The sequence below is a fragment of the Mobula hypostoma genome, chromosome 1 (assembly GCF_963921235.1).
Source record: "Mobula hypostoma chromosome 1, sMobHyp1.1, whole genome shotgun sequence".
Classification (NCBI taxonomy): domain Eukaryota; kingdom Metazoa; phylum Chordata; class Chondrichthyes; order Myliobatiformes; family Myliobatidae; genus Mobula; species Mobula hypostoma.
The window spans coordinates 200102717-200116532 of NC_086097.1; the positions used below are offsets into that span (position 1 = coordinate 200102717).

General features: G+C 42.2%; 1 protein-coding gene across 2 annotated transcripts in view; it reads right to left on the minus strand.

Moving 5' to 3' along the window:
• Window positions 1-13816, minus strand: part of kcnq3 (potassium voltage-gated channel, KQT-like subfamily, member 3) — a 398022-nt gene that overhangs the window by 65166 nt on the left and 319040 nt on the right. For both annotated transcript variants that reach the window (XM_063041574.1, XM_063041583.1), the window contains one exon: window positions 6946-7040. In XM_063041574.1, the coding sequence (XP_062897644.1) occupies window positions 6946-7040 (95 nt within the window). The remainder of the gene's footprint in view (window positions 1-6945; window positions 7041-13816) is intronic.

A 13816-nucleotide genomic window follows, 5' to 3' on the forward strand; every position in this document is an offset into this window, starting at 1 on the left:
GTGTCCTGAGTCCTCTTCTCTACTCTCTTTACACCCATGACTGTGCTGCCACACACAGCTCCAATCTGATGATCAAATTTGCAGATGACATTGATCGGCCTTATTTCTAGCGGTGACGAGACAGCCTACAGAGGACAGGCTGACACCCCGACACAGTGGTGCCAGGATAACAACCTCTCCCTCAATATCCAAAAAAAACAAGAGCTAATTGTGGATTACAGGAGGAACAGAGACAGGTTAGCCCTGGTCAACATCAATGGGTCTACAGTTGAGAGGGTGAGTTGTTTCAAGATCCTTGGTATACACATCACTGAAGATTTTATCCGAAGTATACGCACTGGCTGTGGGGCAAAAATAGCACAACAGTCAGGCAACAGGTGACTGAAGAGTTCGGCATGAGCCCCCAAATCCTCAAGACCTTCTACAGGGGCACCACTGAGAGCATCCTGACTGGCTGTATCACCGCCTGGCAGAGGTACTGCTCCAACCTTAATCGCTGGGCACTGCAGAGAGTGGTACGGACAGCCCAGCTCATCTGTGGATGTGGATGTTCCTCGATTGAGGATATTTATAGCAGCAGGTGCATAAAGAAGGCCTGGAAGATCACTGGGGACACTAGTCACCCCAACCATAAACTGTTTCAGCTGCTTCTGTCTGGCAAACGGTACTGCAGCATTAAAGCCAGGACCAAGAGGCTACAAGACAACTTCTTTCTACAAGCCATTAGACTTTTAAATTCACATGGCTGTACACTGCAATGGAGTCATAATGCAAAGAGTTTTGATCTCTCATATTGTGGGATGGAGATAGATTTAAATATATTCTAATTCATATTCAATTCAACGTGAGGCCGCACCAGTGCTTTATAAAGTCTCAACATTACATCCTTGCCTTTATATTCTAGTTCTCTTGAAATGAATGCTAACATTGCATTTACCTTCCTCACCACATACTCAACCTGCAAATGAATCTTTAGGGTATCCTGCACAAGGACTCCCAAGTCCATTTGCACCTCAGATTTTTGTATTTTAGAAAATAGTGAAACATTTAATTTCTTCTACCAAAGTGCATGACCACACACTTCCCAACACTGTATTCCAGCTGCCACTTCATTGTCCATTCTCCTAATCTGTCTGAGTTCTACTGTAGCCTCTCTACTTCCTCAAAACTACTTAGCCCTCCATCTATCTTCACATCGTCTAGAAACTTTGCAAAAAAGCTAACAATTCCACCATCTAAATCATTGACATATAACATCAAAAGAATCGGTCCCAACACAGAACCCTGTGGAATACCAATAGTCACCAGCAGCCAGTCAGAAAAGGCTCCTTTTATTTCTACTCTTTGCCTCCTGCCAATCAGCCACTGCTTGTTAACCAGCCTCATAAGCCCATAAGACATAGCAGCAGAATTAGGCCATTCAGCCCATCCACCATTCCATCATGGCTGATCCCACTCAATCCATACACCTGCCTTTTCGCCATATCCTTTGATGCCATGACCTATCAGGAAATTATCAACATCTGCCTTAAATATACGCACGGACTTGGCCTCCACTGCGGTATGTGGAAAAGCATTCCACAGATATACTACTTTCTGGCTCAAAAAATTCCTCCTTACCTCTGTTCTAAACGGTCACCCCTCAATTTTGAGGCTGTGCCCTCTAAGTCTGAATACCTCTACCACAGGAAACATTCTCTCCACACCCACCTTTCAACATTTGGTAGGTTTCAATGAGATCTCCCCGCATTCCTCTAAATTCCAGTGAGTACAGGCCGAAAGTTGCCAAACGCTCCTCATGTGTTAGCCCCTTCATTCCCAGAATCATCCTCAGGTATGGCACATTGTCAAAAGCCTTCTGAAAATCCAAGTACACAACATCAACCAATTCTCTTTTGTCTATCCTGCTTATTATTTCTTAAAAGAATTCCAAGAGATTTGTCAGACAAGATTTTCCCTTTGGGAAGCCGTGCTAACCATGCCTTATTTTATCATGTGCCTCCAAGTACCTTGAAACCATATCCTTAACAATCGACTCCAACATCTGCCCAGTCACTGAGGTCAGTCTAACTGGATCTGCATCCCTCTCTTCTCGAAGAGTGAATTAACATTTGGAATTTCATCTTCCGGAACCATTCCAAAATCTAGTGATTCTTGAAAGATCATTGCTAATGCCTCCACAATCTTTTCAGCCCCCTCTTTCAGAACCCTGGAGTGTACACCATCTGGTCCAGTTGACTTATCTATCTTCATACCTTTCAGTTTCCCAAGAACCTTCTCCCTAGTTATGGTATTTTCACACAGTTCATGACCACTGACACCTGGAACTTCCACCACACTACTAGTGTATTCCCACAGTGAAGACTGATGCAAAATACTTATTCAGTTCATCTGCCATTTCCTTCTCCCCCATTACTACCTCTGTGGTATCATTTTCCAGTAATCCAGTATCCACTCTAGCCTCTCTTTTACACTTCATATATCTAAAGAATCTTTTAGTATCCTCTTTAATATTCTTGGCTAGTTTACTTTCATATTCAACTTTACCTTTTTAAATACTTTTTTTAGTTGCCTTCTGTAAGTATTTAAAAGCTTCCCAATCCTCTGTTAGGCATGTGGCCAAGTAGATAAGGTGTTCATCTAGTGATCTGAAGGTCGCTAGTTCGAGTCTCAGCTGTGGCAGCGTGTTTGTGTCCTTGAGCAAGGCACTTAACCACACATTGCTCTAGTGTCTGTGCAAGGAGTGGCGCCCCACAGACTGCCAATTTGTGCCTTGTAAGGCATGAAAATGCCCGACGTAGGCCTCTCATGGTCTGAGTCAACGTTCCCTCCCCTCCCCCCAATCCTCTAACTTCCCACTAAATTTTGCTCTATTATATCCCCTGTCTTTGGCTTTTACGTTGGCTTTTACTTCCCTTGTTAGCCATGGTTGTGTCATCTTGCCTTTAGAAAACTTCCTTTTCTTTGGGATGTATATATCCTGTGCTTTCTGAATTGCTTCCAGAAATTCCAGCCATTGCTGCTCTGTCTTTATCCCTTCTAGTTCTCAATTCTGCCCAACTGTTCTCTCCTGACTCTGTAATTGCCTTTACTCCACTGTGATACTGATACATCTGACTTTAGCTTCCCCTTCTCAAATTTCAGGGTATATTCAATCATATTATGACCTCCTAGGAACCCCTAAGGGTTCTTTTACCTTAAGCTCTCTAATTAATTCCAGTTCATTGCAGAGCACCTAATCCAGAATAACTGATCCCCTAGTGGGCTCAACCATGAGCTGCTCTAAAAAGCCATCTTGTATGCATTCTAGAAATTCCCCCTCTTGGATTCCAGTACCAACCTGATTTTCTCAATCTACCCATATATTGAAATTCCCTAAGACCATTGTAGCATTGCCCTTTTTGCATGCATTTTCTATCTCCCAGTGTAACTTGTAGATCACATCCTTACTACTATTTGGGGGTCTGTATATTACTCCCATTATGGTCTTTTTACCTTTGTGGTTTCTTAGCTCTACCCACAGTGATTCAACACCTATCAACCCTATGTCACTTCGTTCCAATGATTTGATTACATTTTCTACCAACAGAGCAACACTAGTCCCTTTGCCTTCCTGACTGCCCATTTGATACAACGTGTACCCTGGGACATTAAGCTCCCAGCTATAATCTTCTTTCAGCCATGATTCAGTGATGCCCACAACATCATACATGCTCATCTTCAGCACTTCAGCTCCAGTTCCCATCCCTCTGCCAGATTAGGTTAAATCCTCCGGAACAACTCTAGACAAGGATATTGGCCCCCTCGGGTACAGATGTAATCCATCCATTTGTACAGGTCATACATTCCTTAGCCACGCATTCACCTGCCAAAATCATCCTATTCCTACTCTCACTGGCACGTGGCACAGGCAACAATCCAGAGATTACTACCATGGAAGCCCTGTTTGCCAGTTTTCTATCTAGCTCCCTAAGGTCTCTCTTCAGGACCCCCTCACCTTGTCCACCTATGTCATGGTACTGATACCTACCAAGACTTCTGCTGCTCATCTTTGCCCTTGAGAATGCCATGGACATGATCTGAGGCATCCCTGATCCTGGCACCAGGGAGCAACAAAGCATCTGGGTGTCTCTATCGATCTCACAGAACCTCGTCTCTGTTCCTCTGACTAAAGAATCTCCTATCAACACTGCAGTCCTCTTCACCTCTGTTCTTCTGAGCTAAAGAACCAGACTCAGTGTCAGAAACCCGGTCACCGTGATTCCTCCCCCTGGTAGGTCAACCCTCTCAACAGCATCTAAAGTTGTATACTTATTGTTGAAGGAACAGCCACAGGAGTACTCTCCACTGGCTGTGCATTTCCCCTCCTTCTCCTGACAGACACCCAGTGACCAGTCTCCTCCAACTCAGGGGTGACTACCTCCCTGTAGCTCCTGTCTATCACCTCCTCATTCTCCCATATGAGTCGAAGGTCATTAAACTGCAGCTCCAATTCCTTAATACATTCTCTCAGGAGCTGCAACTCAGTGCATCTGTTGCAGTTGTGTTTATCTGGGAGTCTGGATGTCTCCCAGATTTCCCACATCCAATACACAGTACAGAACAGTGCTCCTGGAGCTATTCTCATTAATCTACTATGCCCTAACAGATGAGGAATGAACAAATAAGGACTGAGAGAGAGAGTAACTTAAAAGATACTTTGCCTCACCTGAACCTAATCTTGCCTAAGTCTGCTGAGTCAAAGCCACTCTAAAGACTGGCACACTCAAAACGAATGGCCGTTCTGTTTGCACTTGAATTATTTTTATTGGCCCTTTCTAATGAATCACTCTTGCTGATTGGTTGTTCCTCAACTCAGAAAAACTGCAGCAAAACTCGGCCTTTAAGGTCTCAATCACCAGCCTGTTTAAAAAGTGGGTGTTTGTACGCAGCCCTGATGTGGATCGACCAACTCCAAGGAAACTGGATCGAAACTTTGTACTTTAAATATTGAACATGAGCTGACTGAAAGTTAGCTCATTTTACGCACTGCCTCTTGCTGATTGGTCGCTCCTCAATTCAGAGAAACTGCCACAAGACTCTGCCTTTAAAATTTTGATCGCCACCTTGACTAAAAAGTAGCTCTTTTTACACACCCTTGATATGGATTGTCCAACATGGTGGGCCCCTGCACACCAGCAGGGCCGACTGGGCCAGAATGAGCCCTGTCCATGTAATGGACTTTGGCTGCTATTAAAGCCTTGACTGTTAGAATTAAAGAATTAAAGAATTAAAGAATTAAAATCCTTTAACAATTATTAAAAAGCAAAACAAATTAGTTAAAATATCAAAAATACTTTAAAGTAATAAGCAAAAAGAACTCAGAAAAGCGTATTACCTTACACTTACCCTTCTCCATCATAGGCTTATTTCTCCTTTTGAATGCTTGAATGACTGGGCTTACTTTTCCTGCAGAAGGTCTAACTTGCTACAGGGCCACCAGGTATTTATAGTGAGGAATTCAACAAAACTGTGCTCTGCCTCTGGACTGTAGTGCTGGAGCCCAACTATGAAACCATCAGCAGAACTGGCCAACAAGTTTGGACTCCCATATTTCTGTAGGACTCCTAAACTTACTGACACTTACATTGTTAAGTACAGGCATTTCACAGACCCGACCTTTCCCAGAATTGATGGGTTATGATGATGGATCTGCCAAAACACTAATCCACAATTTACCTTTACAAAAATGCTGCTGGTCTGTGGAATTTTTCCAATGTCTTACCGTTTTATCATGTAAAATTGAACAGGTGAGACCCTTATGTTGCCTGTTGAGATTGGAATATTTGTGAGACCCTCAAAATTCGAATCACAAAAAGATGTTTAAGTGATTCGCGTAACCTAATTATGAATATTTATGCATCTCCATCATTTAACTCATTGTTCCACTCTCTTCCCTGTCAATTGCTACTCCTCTCATAATCTCAGAAAAGCGGACCAGCCAAATCTTCATCAGTTTTGTTTTAAATTGCATTTAAAGATAAAAATCTAATTCCTATGTGGGAGTTGTTTAAGTCTGATGCTGCTGTAAAGTAGCTGGGTTGAGTTTCAGCAGAGCTCTCCTAGTCATAGACTGTACTGCTGATGGGCACGTACACTTTTCCTGGGATTTCAGCCAAAGGAAAGGCAGAAGATCCAAATATCATTTTAGATTTCTAATTCTGGAAGCCAATTGGTCATGCATTGTTAAATTAAAATTAGTTTTAATGTTGGAATAACTTCCAAACACATAATTAAACTTTAAATTCCTTTCATTACTTCCCTTAATAAGCTTTATCTTCCCCTTCAACCTCCCTCCCGCAACACAACACAACTAATGAAAAATATTGCAGTTTTTAAGTCAAATTTTCAGCTGGCCATCCCAACTCTGTGACAAATCTAAACTTATTTGAGTAAAAGACCAAGCTTTCTAACATATCTGAATTAGTAAATTGCTCAAGCTTATTTTTATTTTGCTGAAAGACATTAAGTTGGCAGAACTCTAGAATTAAATAAAGACAATTGTGAGCTTTCAGAGCTTTAACTTCTCAAATTTTAAGTGTTTTTATTTTATATCTGAGAATCTCTGTTCAGTTATATTTAAAATTAATCGGATTGTTATAACTGATCACAATTGAGACAGACAAGAAACTATAAATTGAACAAAACATATAGTAAACATGTGGAAAATGAGCGACCCATGTACCTACTTTTTCAGGTATTCAAGGCCTTCAAAACTGGCTTCCATGTTGCTACGCAAACTGAATTCTCATCAGGAGCATAATAGCGCCATGCACACTAAAGTTTTAAGATAAATGATCAATTTGGGAAGGGAATGAAAGCAAAAAAAAAAATAATAGTAAATAAAACGTCAGTTAATTATGCATTTTATGTTTGTACAGTAGAACTGAGCAATGGCGTACATGCCTGAAGAAAGGAATTGAAATGATACTTTCGTAGTATCTCCATGTGGCAGCAAGATCATTTCTGTTGAGGTTGGTGGCATAAAATCTCCAGGCAGTCTGCAACAAAACAAAAAGATGGAAAAGAGATTTTTTAAAAGGATAATCTCAATCAATGCTATTCTCTGCAATTTCTCCTTTACAGATTCTGAAATTTAATGTCTTGTGCCTGTATCTTTATCAGCTATTCTCCCATGGGATTACAACCATCACAGGGTACAAATCAGAATTGTGATGCTAAACTTTCTGATTGCCTAGATTTATGAATGTAGCTCCAGGAGTTTGACACCATCCAGGAGAAAGTTACCAACTTAATCTGCACCACGTTTACTACCCAGAATATTCACATGCTCTACCATGGACATTTGGTAGCTCCATTGTGTACTGTCTTCAAAACTGCACATACTCACCATAGCCTTCTTGAACAGCAATTTCCACATCCAAAAACTCCTGTCACCTAAATGGGCTAAGGCAACAGGCACATGGAAACAGCATTACCTGCAGATCAGTGCTGGAAACCAAAGCCCAGAACCCTTTATCTTACAGCATGTGATACCATCTTCATTACATAGACTACAGCAGCTCACCACTGCCTTCTTCGTAATAATCAGGGATGGGTAATAAATGCTGTCGCTGCCTTAATGCCCAACTACAATGAGAAATACTGAAGAAAATTCAAATGGTCACACATCAAACAGAAACAAAAAGAACACTGTGACACAAAGCCCTCAACTTAAGAAAACCTGTCAGTAGAGGCAAATAATTTGACTGTCCAAAGTAACAATAGATAAACAGCATTGGTGTATGGGAATTCTTGTGTCATTTTCAACATTAAAATTAAGTGTTTTGTTCAAAAATAACTGTTGCTTCAATTGTAGATTGTAGATACCAAGGCAGTTAAAGTTACTGTAGCTGCTGGGGTGTTTGGGCCCCTCAGGATCTCTGTGGATGGAAATCACATTTTGCCCCATTGATTATAAAATTAAAACTGTTTATTGAGAAAACAATATTGTTTTGGATCCAGACATGCCAGTGCTGAATCAGGCTAATATGAAGGAAATAGCAATTGGTTCCAGAATTTTCTGTGCTAAGGAATGTTGCTTTGGGTTCTAGAAGTTATAGTTCTGGCTAGATCTTGAGCTGTCACCTCTGTTTTTAAATTCAGTTTAGGAGTCTGACTCCAGCTCTGCATATATATCTGTGTTTCTGCACATTTGTCTGCATAGATTTATACGAGTACGTGTGTGTGTGTGTGTGTGTGTGTGTGTGTGTGTGTGTGTGTGTGTGTGCGTGCGTGTGTGTGTGTTTGTGGGGGGGGGTGGGGGTGTATACAGGGAGCTATGTGCAGTGTGCAACGCCTGGAACACAAATTAAATCTTACCAGTTTTTCAGGGTTTTGAAAAGTTTAGATTGGACTCAAGTTCAGTCTAATTTGATGAATATTAAATACTAAAGGCTAATGAATTTTTGAGCTTCCTGACATTTTGCACCTTTTCATGGTGGTTTTATTATTCCAGAGAGAGATTGTCAAACCAGATTTAGGATCACCAAACAGCCTGTGAGGAAATTATTAAGTGCAGGCACACAAGTACTTCTAATAGATCACCACTGCCATCACCAGGATATTCATCGTATTACTTCAAAATAAAAGAAATTTAAAAATTGGAAATGTAAAACTAAAATAATACGATGAAATATAAATGAGATGAGCCAGCAACACTAAAGAGAAGATAGTTTGCATTATGATGAAGGGAACACCTAACAATATCACAATCAGTTTCCCCTTTTTCTTTGTTTTTATCTTTGCAACTCCAGAAAACAATTATAGTAAAACACACAAGGTGCTGGAGGAACTTAGCAGCCAGGCAGCATCTATGGAAAAGAGTGAACAGTTGACGTTTCGGGCCAACACCCTTCATCGGGATCGGATCGGTCCATAACATTGACTGTTTACTCTTTCCCATAGCTGCTACTTGGCCTGCTGAGTTCCTCCAGCATTTTGTGTGTGTTGCTTGGATTTAGAGCATCTGCAGATTTTCTTTTGTTTGTGAAACAAATATTGTATATTAAATTGTGAATTTATCACAAAATGTGAAAATGAAGAGTGGGAAGCCCAAATTTAATATTTATTTGAACAGAATCTTGAGGCTTGGCTGCTGCATTCACTAAATTTTACTACATTAGAGACATATTGTTTTTTTAAGGTTGCCATAGTTGGGGGAGGTAGTGGGGATAAGCTCTGACTACCTATTAAGTCCACCTCTGGGCTTTCACCTATGGCTTAGCTACTAAGCCTGGTGAAACCATTTCTACTGACAAGAAAAGGGCCAAAGGCAGGTTACTGGAGCCTTAAAACCAGTTGCTTCAAGCAGATGGGGCTCTGAGCTTTGGTTGGCAGCTGATCTAGGAAAAGAAAAATTCTAATCTCTGGCACCTGCTGCCATTGGGGAAGGCTTTGAGAGTAAACTCTGAGGAAAAATCCAGAATTGGGGTCCCTAAGGCAGTCCTATGTTGAGTTCAATGCTGACTGGAAGCTCTTGCGATGCCACTGGTGCCAAACTCTATCAATCTCTGCTGTTGCTTTGGATTCATCAGCTGTGTGCAGAGGGAAAGCCTGTTGCCTGGGCAACAGCTTGCTCTCCATATTGTATTGTATTGCACAGGCTTTGGGTACTGGCTTGCATATCCACGAAGAAAGCGAGGATGGTTGACCCTGACCAACAGAGAGCCTCAGTGCAGAGGCACAGTGAGAATTGGGACTGGGTGAAGTGGGAGTGATGATCAGGAGAAGTCTGACAGGTGAGATTTTCAGGGGAAGAGGAGGGCTGATTTAGCCAGCTCCCCTCCTGAACTTGGCAGGTATTAAAGTAAACAAATACAGTATTCTTGGTAGGAAAGCTTAATGTGAACAAACCAAAAACATGGTTTTTTTGAAAAGCAAAAAGAAATCTTAATGCTCCAGGTTTTTATTTCCCCTTTTACTGATCCTGGATCCCAGGTTTGATGCCATGATGGCCAATGTTCAGGATAAGAAAATGGGAACAAGAGAGAGTCAAGAGTGGACACTAGGTCAGTTGAAAATCAGGTAGCGAAGTAGTAATGAGAAACAAGGAAATGGTGGAGGAACAAATTATGGACTTTGAGTCAATCCTCACAGTGGAAGCAACAGAAACATGCCAGAAATTCAAAAGAATCAGGGGATAGAGATAAGTGTGGCCATTAATAATAGCAGTAGGTGCAAGAGAAGCCGAAAGGCTTGAAGGTGGATGAATTACCACCAACCTGGATAATTGTAACAACACTTTCCTATTTCTAAACTTCAACCTTCCTGAAATCATGGCCAATACACCATTTCTCTGCCCACTATATCTGTCTGCCAGCTGTCTATGACTAGTGAATAAGAATACCGAAATCCCTCGGTATGTCACTCATCTGCAATATTCCTTTATTTAGATAATAGTCTGCTTTTAGATTCTTCCTAGTGAAGCCTCTCACTTTCCCATTAGATGTCATCTAAAGGACTGGAAGACTCTACCACAGGGAATTAAACCAGCACCAGTCTACCCACCATCATGGACATACTGCCTATAGAGAAAGGTGCTGGAAAAAGGCCAGCGATATCATGAAGGATCCCACCCATCCTGCTTATGGGATGTTTGTCCTAATCCTGTCAAGGAAGAGGCTACGCAGCGTGCACGCCAGGACCACTGGACTCAAAAACAGTTACTTCCATCAAGCAGTCAGGCTGATCAGCATCTCCACCCACTAACCCACCCCAGCAAACCCCAGTCCCCTATCACTGCTACATATACATCACCAAGTGTCACTTTATGTACACTAAATTGGGATATAAATAACAGTTGTATCTATACTGTACATTGTGTTTAATAGGATTGCTTTTATATTTACATATATTGTAACCTTTTTGCTTTTTTTATTGTGTTCTTTATGCTTATTGTGTTTTTTTATGCTGCGTCAAATCCCGAGTAATAACCATTTAATTTTCCTTTACACTCGTGAAGAAAGGCAACAAACAATTTTGAATTTTGAATCTGCCATGTTTTGGTCCATTCACTCAACCAATCTCTATCCTAATAGAGAGTTCTAATATCCTCATCCCAACATGACTCCACCTGCTTTTAAATTCTCAACAGACTTTGATATCTTATACTCAGGTCCCTCCTCCAGGTAATGAATGTAAAGCGTTAAGAACTGGGAGGGGAGGAGAAGATGGCGGCGCGACGCAGCCTGCGCGGCCGCTCCGAACTGATATCGTATTTGTGAAGTAGGATGCCGTGCACAATCCTGATTTGATGGAGACAGCCGTGAGAAACAGAGGAACATCTGGAGAAACTTCTGAAACGTCTGCTTCGCTGCCGCTGTGTGATCGAGAATCTCCGGAGGGGAAGTCCCCAAATCCTTGGCTTTGCCTATTGCCTGTTGCTGGGGCCGGGGCCGAAGTGCTCGGCAGAGATGGTGCTCGGCGCTCTGTGTTGGAGAGCTGGTCGGAGGCTCGAAGTTTTCAGATGGACTCGGAGTCAGACTGTGGTCGGGTGCTTCCAGGATGCTGCATCGGCAAGTTTGCAGTGCTGGAAGCTCATGGCAGGAAGAGTTTTCTTCCTTTAACCGTCTGCATGAGATGATGGGACTTTCGAGAGACTTTGAGATTTTTTTTACCATGCTTATGGTCTGTTCTTCTATCAAGTTACGGTATTGCTTGCACTGTTGTAACTATATGTTATAATTATGTGGTTTTGTCAGTTTTTTTTTAGTCTTGGTTTGTCTTGTGTTTCTGTGATATCATTCTGGAGGAACAAATTGTATCAATTCTTAATGCATGCATTACTAAATGACAATAAAAGAGGACTGCGTGTCCTCATAACCTAATCTAATTGAGGGCCACAAAACGGTCCTTGGGGCACTGCAGTCTGCAAAAGGCCTGTTTATTCTGACTGTCTATGCAATAAACATCCTTCAATCCATGCAGAGGGAAAGGAAATTTTGGTTTGTGGAAGTTTTAGGAAATTTACTTTATTTTTTGACTGAAGATGCTGTGATTTAGAGAAAAACACAAACTTCTGGAGGAACTCAAACAGTCGAGCAGCATCTGTGGGGTGGGGGGGGGGGGAAGAAATTGTTAACATTTCAGGTCAAGAACCTGCATCAGGACTGAGAGTGGAGAAAGGGTAGCTGCTGTAAAGAGGGCAAAGGGAGGAGTGAGGTTGGGCCAGTCGGTGGGGGGAGGGTGGTGTAAGAGATGATGGGTAACTGAGCCAGGTTGGAGAGGAGGTGTGGGGAGACAGAATCAGCTAGGTGATAGATGGAAACAAACAAGGGAAAAATAAAGGAGGTGGATAGAGCTAGGCAAATGGTTGGGAGGGGGAGGGTGAAGATGAAGACAGGCTAGATGATGATTAACAGGGACACAAAGATGACAAGTGCTGGGATCTGAGAAGTTAGATGGAATAGGTGGAGAGGGGGTCTGGTAGGTGAAGTGGTGGGCAATTAGTGAGGAGCTAGGAGAGGGAGGAGGACAAACAGGGGTGATGGGGTACTGGGGGGGTGGGGGTGATCGTAGAGGAAAGGGAACAAAAATGGGCAGACCAGGAAAGGACTGCAAGGAGAGACAGAGGGGTTTACAGGAAGCGCTCCTGGTTAATGCAGGTTTCTAAGAATTTTAAGCATGTGCTGCTTGCAACCTGATGCTCGGGATTAGAGACTGGTGGGGGTAACAGCACCTTGAAGGAGGTGTAGAGCTGTAGTGGTCAAGGAGGGTTGCAGAATTAGATGCAAGCAAATGTTTCTGTAACCTTTAACACAAGTTCCCGATACCAGGGCACAGGATACCAGAGTGTGTACAGAATATTCTGCCACAAGGCGGACAAAAAGCCTGAGGTGATGGTTCACAGTGAAACCATTAATATGGGAATGGAGAGGGAGGTGGGTGGGCGGCGGTAAGGTTTTATTTCTAACAGGTGGAGAGCCAGGAGCTTCAATTTTAAAATGTAATCTCTAGGTTACTTCCAGTGCCGTGTGGCAGAAAGTATAAGAATAGGAAAGTCAGACAAATTAATGTGCAGTTGAGGACATAACTCCAAAGGATGATCATAGAGGTGCATGCAATTATACAGCATGTAAAGAAGCCCTTTTGCCCATCAAGTACACATAAAGTACCAACCAGCCACCTATACCACTCCATATTAATCCCATTGTTTATACTTCCCATTTTCTCATCAACTCCCTTGAGGTTCCACCACCCACCCTCATTCTAACCCACCAACCTGCATGTGTCTATGATGTGGGATGGAACTGGAGCACCCACAGAAAACTCATATGGTCACATGCCAACTCCACCTAGACCAAGGTTCCCAACAAGGGGTCCATGGACCCCTTGCTTAGTGGCATTGGTCCATGGCATAAAAAAAGGTTGGGAACCCCTAGGTAGTACCCAAAGTCAAGATTGAACAGGTCTCTAGCACTGTGAGGCACCACCTCTACTAGCTGGGTCACCCTTTAGATTCATATTCCTGGAACATTAGGACCATATCTGTGGTAGAAGATAAATGGGCTGCACCTTCATAGGAATGTAACCCTGGGGAAATTGACTTGATGGTTTGGTGATTGTTTCATTTTTTAGGGAACAAATACCAAATTTAATACTTGGAAAGGGGGATAAAGTGCACAGAGGACTGGAAGCGGTAAGCAGCATTAGAAGAAGAAGAAATATAATATTAGCTGAGTGGAAATTAAGAGATTACAAGAAAGAGAATTAGAGTGTATTTGTGCAAAAGCACAAAGTGTAGCAGACTGTTTGGTGAGTTGCAAATGCAAATGAG